The following is a 16,863-nucleotide window of genomic DNA, read 5'->3' on the forward strand; positions in this document are numbered from 1 at the left end:
TCGGTGGGCGGTGGCGTCGGCGAGTGGCCACCGGCCAGTGGCATCCCCGACCCGGGCGGGGGGCGCACGGCATTTCAACTACCGTCCTACCCCCGGACTGTGTTCGAGGCGCGGAGTATAATAGGAAACGGGGAGACGCTTTTCTTCTTCCTCGAGCTCTCCACCGCTCGCCGTTCCCCTCGGGCCTCGGCAACAACCGGCGGTCTGGTGACCCGGACGGCGGCGTGGGGTTTCCAGCGAACTGCGGCTGCTGTCGCACGCGTACCTTCCGGAACGCGGCGACGGCCGTTTGTAGCGCTTGACCGGTCGACGTTCCCGGCTACGGCTCCGGTGGCCGGTGGCGCAAGCATCAGCCGTCAGACGTTGGTCCCTATCGTCAATGGTGGGTGGTGTGTTCGTGTCCTTGCAGGATTCCTAGGCCAGACGTTTCTAGTGCAGGGAGGGAGTTTAGGCAAGGATAATACTGCGAGATAGGCTTTCGATTCCATCACAAATTGTTTGGTTCCCATTCCAAAATCCTAGCACACGATTCCCGATAAAAAAATCTTAAATGCATGGAGTACTAGATAAAAATTATTTGCAAAACCTTTTTCAAGAATGGGTGTAACTTTTCGCGACGAATATAATGACGGTAATTAATCAATGATTGTCTACAGTGATGATACAGTAACCATCCTCTAATCACGCGGTCAAAGATCTCATTATATTCTTCAGGGTTCATAGCGCAGGGGTTCTGAAATTAGTTTTGAAAACTGACTTTATTTAATACTCTTAATTAATGATCAAAGTGCCTAGCATGAAACTTTTTAGCATGATCCAAACAGGGTGAAAAAGAAATGGTGCGACACCCACATCAGCCCGGTACCCGTCTACATGACCGCTGCGACTGCGAAAGCGGCGTACACTATCCAGTGCTCTTCTTTCTGACCTCACCAGTCACCGGCACCCATGTATAGTGCAGGCACGCGCCATCTGATAGCGTTGCGAGCCATCAGCCATATCACTGGTAATGGCACAGGATGCAGGAGCAAATTCAGTATCCGATCAACATGATCTTCATTCTTCATGACGCAGCAGCCGCTGTGGCTGGGACTTGGCAATTCTGCAGCGACGCAAGCAGATGGTGCCCTTTTATTTCCGAGACCACGTATTTAGATCTGAGCGACGGTAATTTCCTCAGGATGCTGAGGAGCCCTTGACAGCCACAGGCTGGAAGAGTGCCCCTCTCGCCCCATAGTAGTCTGATAGCCAGCCAGATATGATCTTCAGTTCTGATTCTCTCAGGCTTACCAACCAGTCTGGGTCCTCCGGAGTCACGGGGCGCAAATCGATGTGATGTGCTCCTGCGTGAAAATGAAAAAAAAAACATGACAGTCATCTTGGTACACTTGATGTGTGGTCGAGATGAAGCAGTATATAAGCAGCCTTCACTTGATCTTAAGTTTTTGTATGCACTACCTACTAAGTTTTCTAAATCTAAATTAGGAAGCAGTATCAGATTGCATTAAGTATGGACTGAATAAACATTGGTTGATCCTGTTGTGTGTCACTAAAACTAAGAAGTACAGATGGATTGCATAAAGACACTGAAGGTATACTGGGGACAATACAGTACCTAATGGAGCCACAATGGCAATGACACTCTCAGATATATTCTTCAGGACACTGCAATGTTACATCATAGCTTGTCAAAAATCAAGGCAATGAAATGGCTCAGATCAAAAGATAAAGTGATATTTGCTCACCCTCCACCGCTCCATGGATCTAGAAGCCCGTTGAAGAATATGATGTTACTACCAAACTTTTCCAAGACCGTAGTAATATTCTGGAAGAGAAAAAAGAATCCAGTAGACGAAATCACACAACCCTTCTATACATTATGTTCCGCCAAAATGATAAAATAATTCAGTAGGCATTGGCATAGTAGAATCAGTTTAGCAAAATTTGAGCAATATATAGCATGTCTATAAGGTTCAGCATCATGTGTGTAATCTCTAGTGCAATTAAATGATAGTACAGCACAAGCCAAATGCCATGGGGCGGGAATTAAATAAGGTCAAATAAGGAGCATGGATTGTGTATTAAATAAGCCACTTGTCATGGCTGTCGCCACGCCAAGCAAGTATACGTCTACAGGAGGAGAAGACGCACTAAAGAAATAGTGCTACCTATATAGTTTTATCTATAATAGAACTTTATTAGTAATTGCTGAATTGTTGGCCCGAGGCCAAATGTGGACGTGAGCTATTAAGCCACGGGATGTAACCGAACCAGTATTGAATTATCTTATCAACAAACTCATCACGGAAGAGGAAGTTGTCCTCCTTCCTCCATGGAATTCTTGTGCTTCTGTTAATTTCCTCACATCTTGAGTGATCTCGAGGCCACGAGTGTTACAGTGGTATCAGATTCCACTATCCTCGGCGTGCTCCCGCTCGAGTCGTCACCAACGATCTCATTCTCGATCCGATCCGCTATTCCAGCGATCTGGATCTGCTCCGTCGGTAATCCAGGCGATTCCGATGTCCACGCCCCGCCCACCGACTTCCAGTCGACGGCGGCCACTGCAAACCGCCGGTTAGCCGTTCCGGCGCCGTCGGCCACACCAATTCCACCGCGCCGCTTAGGCTGTAGTCGGGATCAGGGTGCTCCGCTTCAATTATCCCCGGTGAACCCAACTACTCCGTCGATCTTGAGCTCGCAAACGGATTCGGTTTGGTTATCTCGGCCTTGCGACATCTTGTTGCGGGGATCGATTCCAGTAATTCCTGTCGACGCGGTTCGATTTGCGGCAGGTTCACCACGGCTCCTCCCAAACCTTTCGTGCAGACGACGTTGTTGCTGGAGGCAATGGCTTCCTCGGAACAGCGGGAGGACGAGAAGTGGGATAATCTCACTGCGAGTATCGATCTCTTGTTTACCAAGGTCGGGGCAATGGATCGGACTCAGCAACAGATTTCTGCGCAACTGGATCTAAGTGCTCAAGTGATGGAGCGTATGATTCAGGATCAGCAGACTCTGGCCAAACAGGTGGATGCCACAGGTCAGGCAGTGGCCCGTCTCACCCTGAATCGCCAACAGATGCATCCACCCTCTCCTCGGCCAATCCATCGGGAGGATCAATCACGGGGGTTTGAACAAGGGGAATTCTCTCGGGCGCATGAAGATCGTTCACCAAGACCTCCTCCAGTTTCCCACCGTGTGAGTACTGATTCCCACAGTTTCTCTAGACATGCACTTCCTAAGATGTCATTTCCTCGATTTACTGGTGCGAATCCCACTATTTGGAAGGATAAGTGTCTTGATTATTTCCGCATCTTCAACATCCCTGAGGTCTATTGGGTTACTGCTGCTTCCATGCATATGGATGACAATGCTTCTAAGTGGTTACAAATGCACAAACTCACTCATGACTTAGATTCGTGGACAGAGTTTATTTCTGCTGTAGAGGACCACTTTGGATCTTATGATTACAGGGATGCTATTGGTGAATTGGTCTCCTTGACTCAGGATGGAACTTTGGAGGACTATATATCTGCATTTGTTGATCTTCAGTATCAGGTCACAATGCATAACACTGGTTTTGATCAAGTGTATTTTGTCACTCAATTCATTAAGGGCCTTAAACATGAATTAAGAATGGGAGTTCAATCTCAAGTACCTCAGGACATGAAAAGAGCTATCATGCTAGCCAAAGTGCAGCAGCAAGTATTAGAGAGTAAACAGTTTAAAACCAGCAGATACTCTCCTACCTCCAAATCCAGTGCTACTTCCTCTTCTTCCAGATTTGACACCAAAAGTACTTCCAGTGCTCATTCCTCCTTATGGAAAGAGAGACAACTCAGGGATTTCAGAAAATCCAGTGGACTGTGTATGTATTGTGGTGATAAGTATGATGCTGCTCATGCTGCCTCCTGTACCAAACGGCCCCAAGGACAGGTTCACACTCTAGTGCTCAATGATCTTGATCAACCACTCTCAGTAGAGGTTTTGACCCAATTGGCAATGGAAGATTCAGTCACTGATGAGTTGCAGCATTTGTCCCTCAATGCATTGGCAGGCACAGCTCATGGAGAGGTTTTGCAACTCAGAGGAATGCTTCAGAACAAAGCCATGGTGGTTCTTTTGGACAGTGGGAGTTCACACAGTTTTGTCAATGCTTCCTTTCTAGCTAAAGTGGGAATTTCACCTATCTCAGTGCCACCCAAACAAGTTAAAGTTGCTAATGGACAATGCCTAGTCACAGATAAATTGGTTCCAGCAATGGAGTGGTGGTGCCAGGGTCACACTATGGTGACAGATATGCAAGTTTTGGATTTGGGAGGTTATGATGCCATTCTAGGCTATGACTGGTTAAAACTACACAGCCCTATGACTTGTCACCGGGATACTTACTCTGTGCAGTTCCAACACAAGCAGTGGCGAAGCCAGCCCAGAAAATGACCTAGGGCGGACATCTACGATAAAAATTTTATACGGCCAGAGCGAGACGCCGAGGCTTGCTGCCCGATAGTAGGCGCCCACGTCAGCGGCGCACGGGATCCGCTGTCGCCACCGACGGGTGCCGAGATGAGGCTGCAGGACGGACAGGCGCGGAACGTGAGCGCCTGAGCGGGACTGTAGGGGGGTAGATGGTGAACTGCTGAAATTGGCAGCGGCATATGGTGGCAAGAAGATGCAGTGCTGGGTTGGGGCGCTAGGTTGAACCACTTAAGAGGCCGCAGCCCACTCGACCTCGCGTTCGGGGGGCGCCGCCGCACCGTCATGAGCCCCTGCCGGAGTTGAGAACGGGGGATATCGTCAGCACCCACGAACCGGAGGAAACATCTACTATTATGGGCTGCCGCACCAGGAAGCCTAGTGTTTGTCTTGACGCGAATGGGTTCGCTAGATGTGCCTGCCCGCACATATCAGGCCCAATCCATATAAACACAAGAGAGTCGCTAGTTAAATACTAAGTGCGTGCGAGGAGGAAAGGTATCAAACAACTTGTATGAACTCTTACTCTTTTCTCAAGTAACATGTTATGCGAAACTAATTCCCTCTTCTCTTATGTTCTTCCTATGTTTTTCAGATCCATCCTTCTCATTCTCTGCTACCTTTACTATTAACAAATATACTCTGAATCTCACCTGGAGGGACCTAGGGCGGCCGCCCTGGCTCGCCCTAGTGGTGGCTCCGCCACTGAACACAAGGGCAAGCCTATAACATTGCAGGGTATTCAGTCCTCACAGAAAACAGTGGCTCCACTCTCAGCTGACAACTTGGTCAGATTGCACAAAGGTAATGACATTTGGGCCTTGGCCATGGTGAGTTTGGTGGATTCTACTTCTCCTGAAATTTCATCAGCTGTGGGAAATTTGCTGACTGAGTTTGAGGATGTGTTTTCCAAACCCAGTGCATTACCTCCACCACGACCCTATGATCATACTATTCCCCTCTTGCCTGATACTGTGCCAGTTAACTCTCGACCATACAGATACTCCCCCATGCACAAAGATGAGATTGAAAGGCAGGTCAAAGAACTCTCTTACAGTCAGGCTTGATCACTCACAGTACAAGCCCTTTTGCCTCTCCTGTTTTATTGGTACAAAAAAGGGATGGAAGCTGGAGATTTTGTGTGGATTATCGTAGACTTAACTCATTATCAGTGAAGAATAGATTTCCTCTACCCATCATCGAAGAGATTTTGGATGAATTGGCTGGTACACAGTCCTTCACTAAGTTGGACATGACAGCAGGGTACCACCAAATTCGTATGGCAGATGGAGAGGAGCATAAGACTGCTTTCAAAACACACCATGGACATTTCCAATTTAGAGTGATGCCTTTTGGACTCACCAACGCACCAGCCACTTTTCAATGTGTGATGAATGATATTCTGCAGCCATTCCTCAGAAAGTTTGTGTTAGTTTTCTTAGATGATATTCTCATCTACAGTCCTACATGGGAAGCCCATCTGGCCACTTAAGAGAAGTTCTGTTGCAACTGAGGAAACACAAGTTTTATCTCAAGAGCAGTAAGTGTTCCTTTGCTCAGACACAAATTGAGCATTTGGGACATGTGATTTCTAGAGATGGAGTGGCCACTGACTCCACCAAAACTGCAGCTATGCTGCAATGGCCCACACCAACAACTACAACTGAATTGAGGGGTTTTCTTGGACTCACTGGATATTACAGGAGGTTTGTGAAGAATTATGGAATTGTGGCCAAACCACTCACTAATCTGCTCAAAAAGAATCAGTTCAGTTGGTCTCCTGCTGCTGATCAGGCTTTTTACAATCTGAAGCAGCTTATGTCCCATACTCCAGTCCTAGCAATTCCTGACTTCAATCTTCCTTTTACCATTGAAACAGATGCCTGCTCTACTGGTGTGGGAGCAGTTCTTATGCAGCTGGACAGACCTGTGGCTTTTCTCAGCAAGGCTTTGGGACCCAAACATCAACATCTGTCCATATATGAGAAGGAATTTCTGGCTCTAATTATGGCTGTGGAGAAATGGAGAGCTTATCTACAGAGGCAGGAATTCATCATTAGAACTGATCACAAGAGTTTGTCCTACCTGACTGAGCAGAACTTACAGTCCGACCTACAAAGGAAGGCCATGACTCGAATGATGGGTCTGCAATTCAAAGTTGTGTACAAAAAAGGAAAAGAAAACATAGCTGCTGATGCACTTTCTCGTGTGGGACATTTAATGGCCTTACAGGCAGTTTCTGAAGCTACTCCTCTTTGGATTCAGGAGGTCCTCAATTCTTACTATACTGATCCTGAAGCTCAGTCATTGTTGCAATCTTTAGCCATTAAATCCCCTGATGAAAGAGGTTTTTATCTGGAACAGGGGGTCATCAAGAAAGATAACCACATTTGGGTTGCTAACAACTCTGCACTACGCACCAAAGTGATTTTAGCTCTTCATTCTAGTCCAATTGGAGGCCATTCTGGGATTCATTCTACTTATCACAAAGTGAAACACCTCTTTCACTGGAAGGGTTTGAAACAGCAAGTTGAGGATTTTGTGAAACAATGTGTGGTGTGTCAACAGGCTAAACATGAACATTGCCATCCACCAGGTCTTCTCCAACCACTTCCAATACCAGAGGGAGCCTGGCAGGACATATCACTGGACTTCATAGAGGGTTTGCCAATCTCTGAAGGTTCTAATATTATTCGGGTCATTGTGGACAGATTCACCAAATATGCCCACTATCTTCCCCTGAAACACCCTTTTACAGCTCACCAAGTGGCCAAGTTGTTGCTGGATTCTGTTGTGAAGTTACATGGCATTCCTAACACTATGGTGTCTGATAGGGACAGAATCTTCCTCAGTCACATCTGGCAAGAATTATTCACAGCTTTGGGCACTAAATTATTACACAGCACAGCCTATCATCTGCAAACCGACGGGCAAACTGAACGAGTGAATCAATGCTTGGAAATGTACTTGAGATGTGCAGTTCAGCAATCTCCCTCTAAATGGAAAAAGTGGTTGCCTATGGCAGAATTATGGTACAACTCTTCATTCCACACAACATTGGGGTGTTCACCTTTCAAAGCTCTCTATGGATATGAACCTAGTTTGGGTCTAGTACCTCCACCATCTGAGCTTCCACCTACTGATCCTATAGTCACTGAGATGTTGCAGGACAGAGCCGAGCACATCACCATGCTAAAAGAGAAATTGGCAGTGGCTCAGAACCGAATGAAGTTACAAGCAGATAAAAACAGAGTGGACAGACACTTTGCTGTCGGGGACCAGATACTGTTGAAGTTACAGCCATATACACAAAGCTCAGTGGTTAACCGTCCATTCCCTAAGTTTGCCTACAAGTTCTTTGGCCCTTACACTATTCTGGAGAGGATTGGTACTGCTGCTTACAAGATTGATCTTCCTGCTGATAGCAAGGTTCATAATGTCTTCCACGTGTCCCAGCTTAAGCCCTATACACCTGATCATACTCCAGTCTTCTCGGACATTAACAAGCTCGTGGACCTCAGTGCTCACTCTCCACGACCGGAACTCATTCTGGATCGTCGTCTAGTGAAGAAGGGCAACACGGCAATTCCGCAGGCTTTGGTCAAGTGGACGGGATTTCCTTCAGACGCGGCTACCTGGGAAGACTTCTACGTTCTTCAGAAGAGGTTTCCTGTGGTGGGCACCTGGGGACAGGTGCCAGCATGAGGGGGGGGGGGGGGGGCAATGTCATGGCTGTCGCCACGCCAAGCAAGTATACGTCTACAGGAGGAGAAGACGCACTAAAGAAATACGCTACCTATATAGTTTTATCTGTAATAGAACTTTATTAGTAATTGCTGAATTGTGGGCCCGAGGCCAAATGTGGACGTGAGCTATTAAGCCACGGGATGTAACCGAACCAGTATCGAATTATCTTATCAACAAACTCATCACGGAAGAGGAAGCTGTCCTCCTTCCTCCATGGAATTCTTGTGCTTCTGTTAATTTCCTCACGTCTTGAGTGATCTCGAGGCCACGAGTGTTACACCACTTCAATAAATGTTTTGGCGCTTCAATGCGTCAACGGCGTACATTGTCCAAGACCAGGAAGAACATTCCAATCAGGATTCGAAATATGTTCGCTGAAGACATTACCAGTATATAAACAAGTTTGGATTTTTGACCGTTAAAGTCTGGGTTAATTGGGTAAACATAACCAAAAATATTTTCATCTAAACAAGGTTCATGTTTGTTTCATTGGAGGTCTGTTATTAAACAAGCTAGCTGGGAAGGTAAACAAAAGAACTCGTTTGTTGTATGATAATATTGTGATTATTGAACACAAAAAAAAACTTACATGCCCACCAAATTCGGTAGTAATCCACCGAGGCCTTGGCCTGACACCATAGCTTTTGATGCAACTATCAGCATAGGAAGCGTAATCAAATTTGTATGGTGGATACATGCTCCTATTTTCACTGTAGGACATAGGCATTACCATCTCAGTACAAGCCTGTTTGAATCAAGAATGAACCATAAGCAACACAATATAGTGGCGCGGCGACCAAAGAAACGTAATGCATTCAAACAGATTGAAACTGTGGTTTGAAGACCTGCCAATCCCATCCACCCATTCCATGGGGATCATCATTCAGATCAAAGCAGCCAACAGTACCGGTATAGTTGTAGTATACATTTACTCCTGCGTATATGCGTTCCAGAATACTAGTACCCTCAGGTTGGCTGTCGATATTCCTGCACACCTGAAATAGAGAAAGTACACTCTATTAAGTAGTGACAACATTGATAAAATAGAACAAGATAATTTTACTTGAGTGTAAGAAGCAGCACACAGCTAGAAAGGGTCATCATGATTCATCTGTTGAGTGCTTGTGATTATTGGTCTATTGAAACAGAATACTATAAATAATGCAGAAAAATAACAGCGTATTTTAAAATTGTACTGAATATTATTTATCTATGCATTTTTTGAACCAGAGCATAAGCAGAAATGTGATATACAATCTATGGCAATTGGTGTGTAAGAACTAACTTCTTTAATAGGATTGGCCGGCAAAGGCATGAGGAATTCTGAAGGAATTGGGTAATCCACCATGGCAAGATAACTGTATGCTGAGCTCAACCAATCTGAAAGGTCCCCACTTGTTTTCAGTGTCCTGCAAAAAAAAAAGTACTTAACTAAGAAAAGAGCTTAGTGTAAAGAAAGAAAAGGTAGTAAATAGTAATGGGCGATGACTCACTGGCAAAGGTGAAAAGTTTTGCTTAGTTTCATAAGACCATCTTGCCCGTTTCCTTGTTCATCTAATACTTTCCAAGAGTCTTTTATTGTGTGAAAGCAGCTTAAACTTTCCCTCTAAACATATACATGCAGAAATAAACTTTAGTGTCATATTTGCATTAATCCAAAAGCACAATATAATGCAAAATATACACCTTAAAATCATCCGACACGAGATCATAGAATATGGTAGAAGGGACGATGTCCTCAAACTGCAAGATTGGAGCTGATGATGCGAGTGCCCCGACAGCAACATGTGGATATTTGAGTCTCATCCAAGCAGCTAGCACTGCCCCCCAATGAAAAGTATCAGTAGCAGCATAGAATTGAATTTTGAAACCCATTGATAATTAAGCCACCATGTATCGCATAATCAAGAGTTCAAGGAAGCTCCTATCTTACTTCCACCGTATGAGCCCCCAAAGAGCACCACGGGGCTGCCCTCTGCGGATAAGTTCCTCTTGAGGTCAGTGAGCAACACAGCGAAATCAGCAATCGCCTGCTCGGCCGTTAGATACGCTAAGGACTTGGAATTGTTGTACGCCTTGGCTTTGCTCCCGAACGGCATGGACTCCCCGTAGTAACGATGCTGCAGCACACAAGCGAAACGACACGCTCGCGAGATTGACTAAAAAAGGAAACGGAAGCAGAAGACGAATACGAGACGAGAGTCGGCGGGAGAATGATTGCCTCGGCGAAGACGACGAGGGCGGCGAAGCGCGGGGCGGCCTCCCAGACGAGGCCGGAGTTGGCGGCGAACCAGGTGATGTCGCCCTCGTTGCCGCAGTAGAAGAAGATGGGCCCGCCGGGGCCGGCCCACCCACCGCCGCGGCCCACCAGGTACCGCTGCTGGAAGAACGCCGCCGGCTCGTCCTCGTCCCCGACCCCGGGGAAGCTGAAATGGTCCAGCCGCTGCCGGAAGTACCGGGTCTCGTACTCGTAGGCCCCCACCCCATTGGTTCCCTGCCGCGCGCGGGGTTGGGGCCCCGGGAAGCGGGGAGGCGCCAGGGTCCACGCGGCCGCGGGGAGGAGGACAAGGACGAGGAGGACGGCGAGGCAGCGGAGCGGACGCATCGTCGTGGCTGTCGCTTCCGACTTCCGACGAGCCTGAGTAGAGCACCAAACAGAGGAGTTCGTTGGAGTGGGGGGTGGAGCCTGCGAGAAAACGGGGGGGCCTTCTGACGTGGTGCATGACGCGCGTGCACTTGGTTACTGCTCGGGCCGTCGCGCACGTGAACATAGCTAGATGGGCCCTAAAATCTAGGCACGAATGGGCACGGGCCGTCATTGTATTAGGCTGTCCGGGGGTGGAGCCTGCGAGAAAACGGGGGGCCCTTCTGACGTGGTGCATGACGCGCGTGCACTTGGTTACTGCTCGGGCCGTCGCGCACGTGAACGTAGCTAGATGGGCCCTAAAATCTAGGCACGAATGGGCACGGGCCGTCATTGTATTAGGCTGTCCGGCAGTGGGAGCGCTATCCCACGCGGGAAGCTGTTTAGACTTGGTTTTGGCGCAAAAATTATCTGCAGCGGACGTCTGTAAATGACTCTAAGTTAGAGAGCCTCCTCCTGTCCGCGACTTCCAGAGTTGATACGGACGGCGCGCTATCGCCGACATGGCGTGGACCCGGCCTCCCGACGCGCGCAGCCCCAACCACCACCAACTCGTCGTCGCCGCCAACCAGAATACAAGGGAGGAAGAGGGACGAGGACGCGATGGCCTAGCTCGAGGTTGCCGCGCGGCCGTCCGCCGCCCCGCCATGGCGCGCCGCTGCCGGTGTGGATCCGGCCGCCCCGGCCATGGATCCGCAACCCCGCCGCCACAAGAAGGCCCTTTGTCTGCTACGACCACCTCCACCTCGCGCTTCGGGGAGGGTGGGGATGGGGAGGCCGGCGAGGGGCGTGGAGCTTGCGCAGATCCGGCGCCCGCAAGGTCCGCCTACGCCCGTGTGGCAGCCCCGCCTAAATTAATCCGGCTTAAGTGCGCTAACCATCACCGAAACGGCAACCAGGGTTAACACGCACTTAAAACAGAGTAATCCGGCTGTGCTGTCGGGTAAAATCCCGATTAAACCACTTGAAACAGGATCGACAAAGCAGTCCAGAGAATGCAACATTCTACAAATTTTACAGTACAGAGTATGAAACTGATTGTTATTATTACAAACCGAGTTTGAATTTATAAAAGTACAACAGAGTTCAAGTTTGACGAAAAACGAACGATAGTCAAGCGTCGAAACCAGACGTCATGATGAAGCCCGTACATGACGTCAACCGTAACCTCCGATGTACTACCTGAAAAACAAAGCCACAAGTAAGGCTGAGTATACTAATACTCAGCAAAACTTACCCGACTAAGGGTATACTTAGCCTTTAATCTAGACATGCAAGGCTTTTGGCTTGAGGGGTTTGTTTTGCCGAAAAGCAGTAAAGAGTATATCCTTAATTGTATGTTTTAGCTTTCAGGTTCTAGTTCAATTAACCATTCTAGGTGAGCATCTATTCAATAGCATACATGGTGAAAACAATTATCTTTTATCATCCAACCAGCCAAATTCATCATCATCATCATCTTCCACTTCTTAATCTATGTGACAAAAGGGTTAAGCAGTCTCATTGTCCGTGAGCGGCGGAACGATTCGAATCGATTTTGTTAACCTGGCCATGTAGACCTAAACACACGTCACGTGGTTACTCCCAGAGTCACACGTGCAACTTTTCCCTTCAATTTCCGCTTCACGGAACAGGCCCACCGCCCTCGACTACAAAGCCCGGCTCTGCACCCGTCATCCCCGATGAGACCAAAGTCAAAACAGTGGGGAGGTATGTTCCAGCCTCGGTTCAATCCAGTACTTAAGCTTACCGATTACCATATTCTCGGCATGTGTCTAGTATGTTCAAACGCTTAACCACCACTACCACACACTGTGGCCTTAGTATTTTCTGCACTAAATAGACGGGGTCTCATCCAGAAACATAGTACCCTGACCCCGCCCGTAGACCTTATATTCTGCAGTATGTAGTAGAGAACCTATCATCTCGCGAGCGACAGGAAACCACTCGACTTTTATCGGTCCTAATTAGCAGGGCATCTACTCGCACTTAACTTCTAGTAACCAGTACCTGGGTACCTAGGATCATGCATCTAAGGTTCCAGTCAACTCCTGTAAACGTAAATGCACAGATACATAATAGGAACATAATTTGAATAGCATTTAAAATACTGGGATTGATGCACTGAGGCTTGTCTGGGATTAACACTAGGTCAGTGTTAGTTAAAGGATAGTTGCTCGGCGAGCATCTTCCTTCGGTCGTGCACATCGGGATCCATCCGTCCATCTTCTAGACGTGTCCACCATTCACCGTCTTCTGGCTCGGCTCCAACATCACATCCTTCACGTGGTTCATCTATCGTATCTAAATGAAATGCAACAATGCATATGTATGAATGCAAAGTTCCGAGTTGTTTAGCGATTTAGGTGTTATTATTTTTTAAAGTGAGTTGGTAGGGGAAACTTGTCAATTAATATTTCTTGGGCAGTCATTTATAGAGTAGTTATTTAACAAAATTTAGTTCATAAAAGAACGGGGTGGGTTTCAAAATCTTACTAACTCATGTAACACCAGCACCTTAACAAAGACTAGTCCACCAGTGTGTAATCCAACAATAAAGTTCCTCCTAACTAAAGGTTAAATTGTATAGGTCAAATAGTGCAAGTAATGGTAGTGAAAATTTAACTGAACGTTGACTATCCTAAGATGATATTACTATAATTTTTTTCAGATTTAAAAGATCAGTACACAAGGCATGGAAAAAGATAAAACAAGTGATAGCTACATTAATCAAGTTTAAATTATACAAACAATTATACTGAGTTTTAGGGGCTCAAACTTTACTGTCATGATTATGTACTCAAGGAAAAGCTCTAGTAAAGAAAATACGAGATTTTTCTAATGAAGGAAACTAGGGTTTTTGATTTACAAAGTTTATTCATGAATAAATCAAAAGGACTAGTTATACATTACTAAAAATTCCCAAAATTTTTCTATAGCATCTAGAAATAAAGGTAAGGCTGTTGTAAAAATTTCAGCTCAAGAAAACTAGTATAGAACCCTGTGGATTTAATTCTATTTAACATAGGCATAAACCTAGATCTAATGAAACCTATAGCTAGATTTGTCAAAATGTCCTCAAATTTTTACAGTAAGCTATTCATCTAGGGTGTAGCACACTTTCCGAAAATCAGCTAAAGATCGTGGGTAGAACTTGAGATACATACAAATGTGGATAAAACTAATATTTAATATAGAGATAAAACTATTGGTCAAATGCAAAAGTGGATGTAACAAAACTTGTAGATCTAGGTGCAAGGATTTCAGAACAGTTGAGTTTGTATTTTTTGATTTTTATACGAATTTATATCGACTTTACAAGTTTGCTGTTTTTGAAAACAAAAAGGAAATAAACATTCGCGGCTAGGCCCCTGGAAAAATTGAAAGCCTTGCAGAAAGGCCCTAGGCCGGAGGGAGGGAACAGAGGAGGGCGACAGTGGGCGGCGCCGGCCGGTTTCTGGCGACTAGGCTCGCCGGCGGCAAGGGGCCCGGGGTGGGGGAGGTAGAGGAGACCTAGAGCTACCTCTGGGTGGTTTCGGCGCGGCTCGGGGTGGCCTGTGGCGGCGGCGCCGCGTGCTCCGGCGGCCGGCAGCGGGCCTGTGCCGCGGCGGCGCCACTCCAGCGAGGGGGAAGCGGCGAGGCTTGGCCGATGAGGGGGAGCTGCTGGTGGGGTCGGTTTAGGCCGAGGAGGACCGGGGTGGGGGCTCCGCGGGAGCAGGCGGCCGGCGGCGGCGCTCCGATGGCCCTGGGCGGCGGCGAGCGGGTTGGGGAGCATCGATGGAAGGTGAGGAAGGGGTCTGTCGCCTCGATTTGGGATGAGGAGGGGCGGAGATGGTGGTTCCGCGGCGAGGTAGGGGCGGCGGCGGTGGCCATGGCGTGCGGCAGCGCTCGGGGTGCGGGGGCGAGCTCGATTCGGCTCGGAGATGGGAAGGGAGTGGAGAGGGAGGTCGGGAACATGCGTTGCGTGAGCTCAAGGGGGAGGAGAGGGCCGAGGGCACAGGGAGATGGAGAAGGGGCGCGCGGCACGGCGCGTCGTCGCCGTGGCGCTTCGAGCGGCAGGCCTCGGCGTGCGCGCAGGGAGACGGCGCCGCATGGCGGGGTCGAGAAGCGTCGGGGAGGATCCGGGATTCGGGAGGCGAGTATGGCCGGGGAGGGCGGCGCGTGGCCGGCGGCGAGACGGCGACGAACGGTGGGGCGACGGCGTTGCGACAGGGAAGGAGGAGATGGTGGTGATGGCAGTCTCGTAAATAAAATGAAGTTCAAAAATTCCAGTTTGTAAACTAAATTTTTCTCCCTATTCCAAAGGTCAAATGAAAAACTTTTAAATACGAAAGTTGTTCAAAACTTCAAATACTACAACTTTCATTTCAGGCACGAATTCATTTGAAGCTCAATTTGAAAGATAAAATTTGAAACTTGAGTGCATTTGAAAATGTCCAATACACTTTGAAATTCAAAATTTTCTCCCATTTTCGTGTGGCAACTCGAAAAACTTTGAACACAAAAGTTGTTCGTCATTTAAAACTCTACAACTTTGATTTTAGGCAAAAGTTCATTTGAGCAACGATTTGAAATTCATTTTTAAAACCCGTTTGTTTCAATTTGAAAGATATTTTAAACATTTAAAAGCTTTTATTTGAAGAACTCGTCATTTCATGTGTAAAATTTTATTTTCTCCTCTTGACATCAACTAGACTTTGGTTTACCATGATGTTAGTGATATGTCAATTCAATTTCAGATGCAAACTTGCATCATTTTAAAAGTTATTTAAGTTTTCTCACCTGAGTTCAAATACACATAAACACACATACATAGAGACATTCATGCAGACACGTGCATTCATTTCAATGCTTCTTGGTTAATGATGCATGATGACAGGTTTAATATTTCTTGCTTAGCATTTTAAAACTCTGGGATGTCACAGCCCGCCATGGTCCCCCGCACCCGCCGTGGTCCCACCGCAGCGTCGTCACCCCCGCTGCCGAGGAAGGGAGCAGAGAGGTGAGTGTTGGATATATTATGGGCTTTGCTCATATAATATTTAATATATCAAATAAACTCTAAGGCATGTATGTATAAATAGTGTGCATGTGATGGTTTAATACCATTTGGAATTGTGACCGAATGGACATGACTATGGCATGCATGAAGTCAATTAAGTGCAGGAGTTTCGCTTATTAACACACATGCATGCATGTGATGTTTTGTCTATCAAGGCATGCAGGAGTTACCTTGTTTAAGTTGGGAGTTTCTGCGAGTAATTGTGGGAGTTTCCTCCTTAACTTAGGAGTTTCTAGTGATTGATGACATCGCGGAAATGAGACGGCACCTCCTGCACTTCACCTTCCGCATGCGCATGATAAAAGTGTCGGTTGGTCACTCTTTCTCCTGACTGACACACAACAATTCAATTGCTTCTGCTGCCGGACTGTTTTTCCCCGTTCCTGTTCTTGCGCGCACAAGGACGGAAAGAGTAGGCCTCCAAAACGTTGTCGTCCACGAGTTCTCCAGCTCGGGTGAAGGCCGGCAATCACGTTTTTGGGGAGTGTCGCTGCGGCACAACTACTCGCTTCATCCTCTCCTTCCTGGTGCTGCGGTGATCATCTTCTTCCCGGTGTCTTTGGTGATCGGTACTGCTTCTGTTCTGCACTGCATCGAGCGGGACAACTACACCAATAAGCACTATATCGACTAGTGCATCCGGCTCCGCCGCTGGGTATATTTTTCTTATGAAAATAAGTATCATCTATATGTTCATCACGTTTAGATCACACGTGCACATATCTAATGTCACAAACATGTTTATCTTTTTCTGGATTAAATTGCTACTGAAATTGCCTAAATTTCTAACAATCCAAAAACGTGATAGGCATTTTTCGGTTACCGGCTTTGCACAAATGTTGAAACCAAATACTTTTGAGGGTGCTCACTACAAGAGATGGCGTCAAAGATGTATTCTATGGTTTTCTTCTATGCACTGCTTTTTTTTGTC

At 47.0% G+C, this 16,863-nt stretch overlaps 2 protein-coding genes across 4 annotated transcripts; one reads left to right on the forward strand and one right to left on the reverse strand.

Moving 5' to 3' along the window:
* Positions 1–739: 739 nt before the first annotated feature.
* LOC120708173 (lysosomal Pro-X carboxypeptidase-like) lies at positions 740–10,924 on the reverse strand. 2 transcript variants are annotated; one of them, XM_039993297.1, is made up of 10 exons: positions 10,448–10,923; positions 10,160–10,346; positions 9,913–10,046; positions 9,720–9,832; positions 9,512–9,635; positions 9,072–9,221; positions 8,816–8,971; positions 1,746–1,825; positions 1,616–1,665; positions 740–1,343 (listed from the first exon to the last, which is right to left on the reverse strand). In XM_039993297.1, the coding sequence occupies exons 1-10, from the start codon at positions 10,829–10,831 to the stop codon at positions 1,177–1,179; spliced, it is 1,545 nt and encodes a 514-aa protein (XP_039849231.1). In that variant the 5' UTR covers positions 10,832–10,923; the 3' UTR covers positions 740–1,176. The 2 variants fall into 2 exon arrangements, with proteins under 2 accessions (XP_039849231.1, XP_039849232.1); XM_039993298.1 differs by lacking the exons at positions 740–1,343; positions 1,616–1,665; positions 1,746–1,825 and adding an exon at positions 5,667–8,528 and having other exon boundaries at positions 10,448–10,924.
* LOC120708171 lies at positions 2,816–8,422 on the forward strand. Of its 2 annotated transcripts, none has more exons than XM_039993296.1 (2): positions 2,816–4,414; positions 5,184–8,422. In XM_039993296.1, exons 1-2 carry the CDS (start codon positions 2,851–2,853, stop codon positions 5,186–5,188), a joined length of 1,569 nt encoding a protein of 522 aa, XP_039849230.1. In that variant the 5' UTR covers positions 2,816–2,850; the 3' UTR covers positions 5,189–8,422. The 2 variants fall into 2 exon arrangements, with proteins under 2 accessions (XP_039849230.1, XP_039849229.1); XM_039993295.1 differs by having other exon boundaries at positions 2,816–4,408; positions 5,188–8,422.
* Positions 10,925–16,863: the final 5,939 nt, after the last annotated feature.

This window comes from Panicum virgatum, chromosome 5K, assembly GCF_016808335.1.
Source record: "Panicum virgatum strain AP13 chromosome 5K, P.virgatum_v5, whole genome shotgun sequence".
Taxonomy (NCBI): domain Eukaryota; kingdom Viridiplantae; phylum Streptophyta; class Magnoliopsida; order Poales; family Poaceae; genus Panicum; species Panicum virgatum.

Coding starts and splice junctions, on each gene's coding strand:
- LOC120708173 (XM_039993297.1), bottom strand. CDS start 10,831: ATGCGTCCGCTCCGCTGCCTCGCCGTCCTCCTCGTCCTTGTCCTCCTC. Junction 10,047..10,159: donor TGGGGGCTCATACGGTGGAA/GTAAGATAGGAG, acceptor ATTGGGGGGCAG/TGCTAGCTGCTTGGATGAGA. Junction 1,666..1,745: donor GATCCATGGAGCGGTGGAGG/GTGAGCAAATAT, acceptor GTAACATTGCAG/TGTCCTGAAGAATATATCTG.
- LOC120708171 (XM_039993295.1), top strand. CDS start 2,851: ATGGCTTCCTCGGAACAGCGGGAGGACGAGAAGTGGGATAATCTCACT. Junction 4,409..5,187: donor TACTTACTCTGTGCAGTTCC/AACACAAGCAGT, acceptor GCTCCGCCACTG/AACACAAGGGCAAGCCTATA.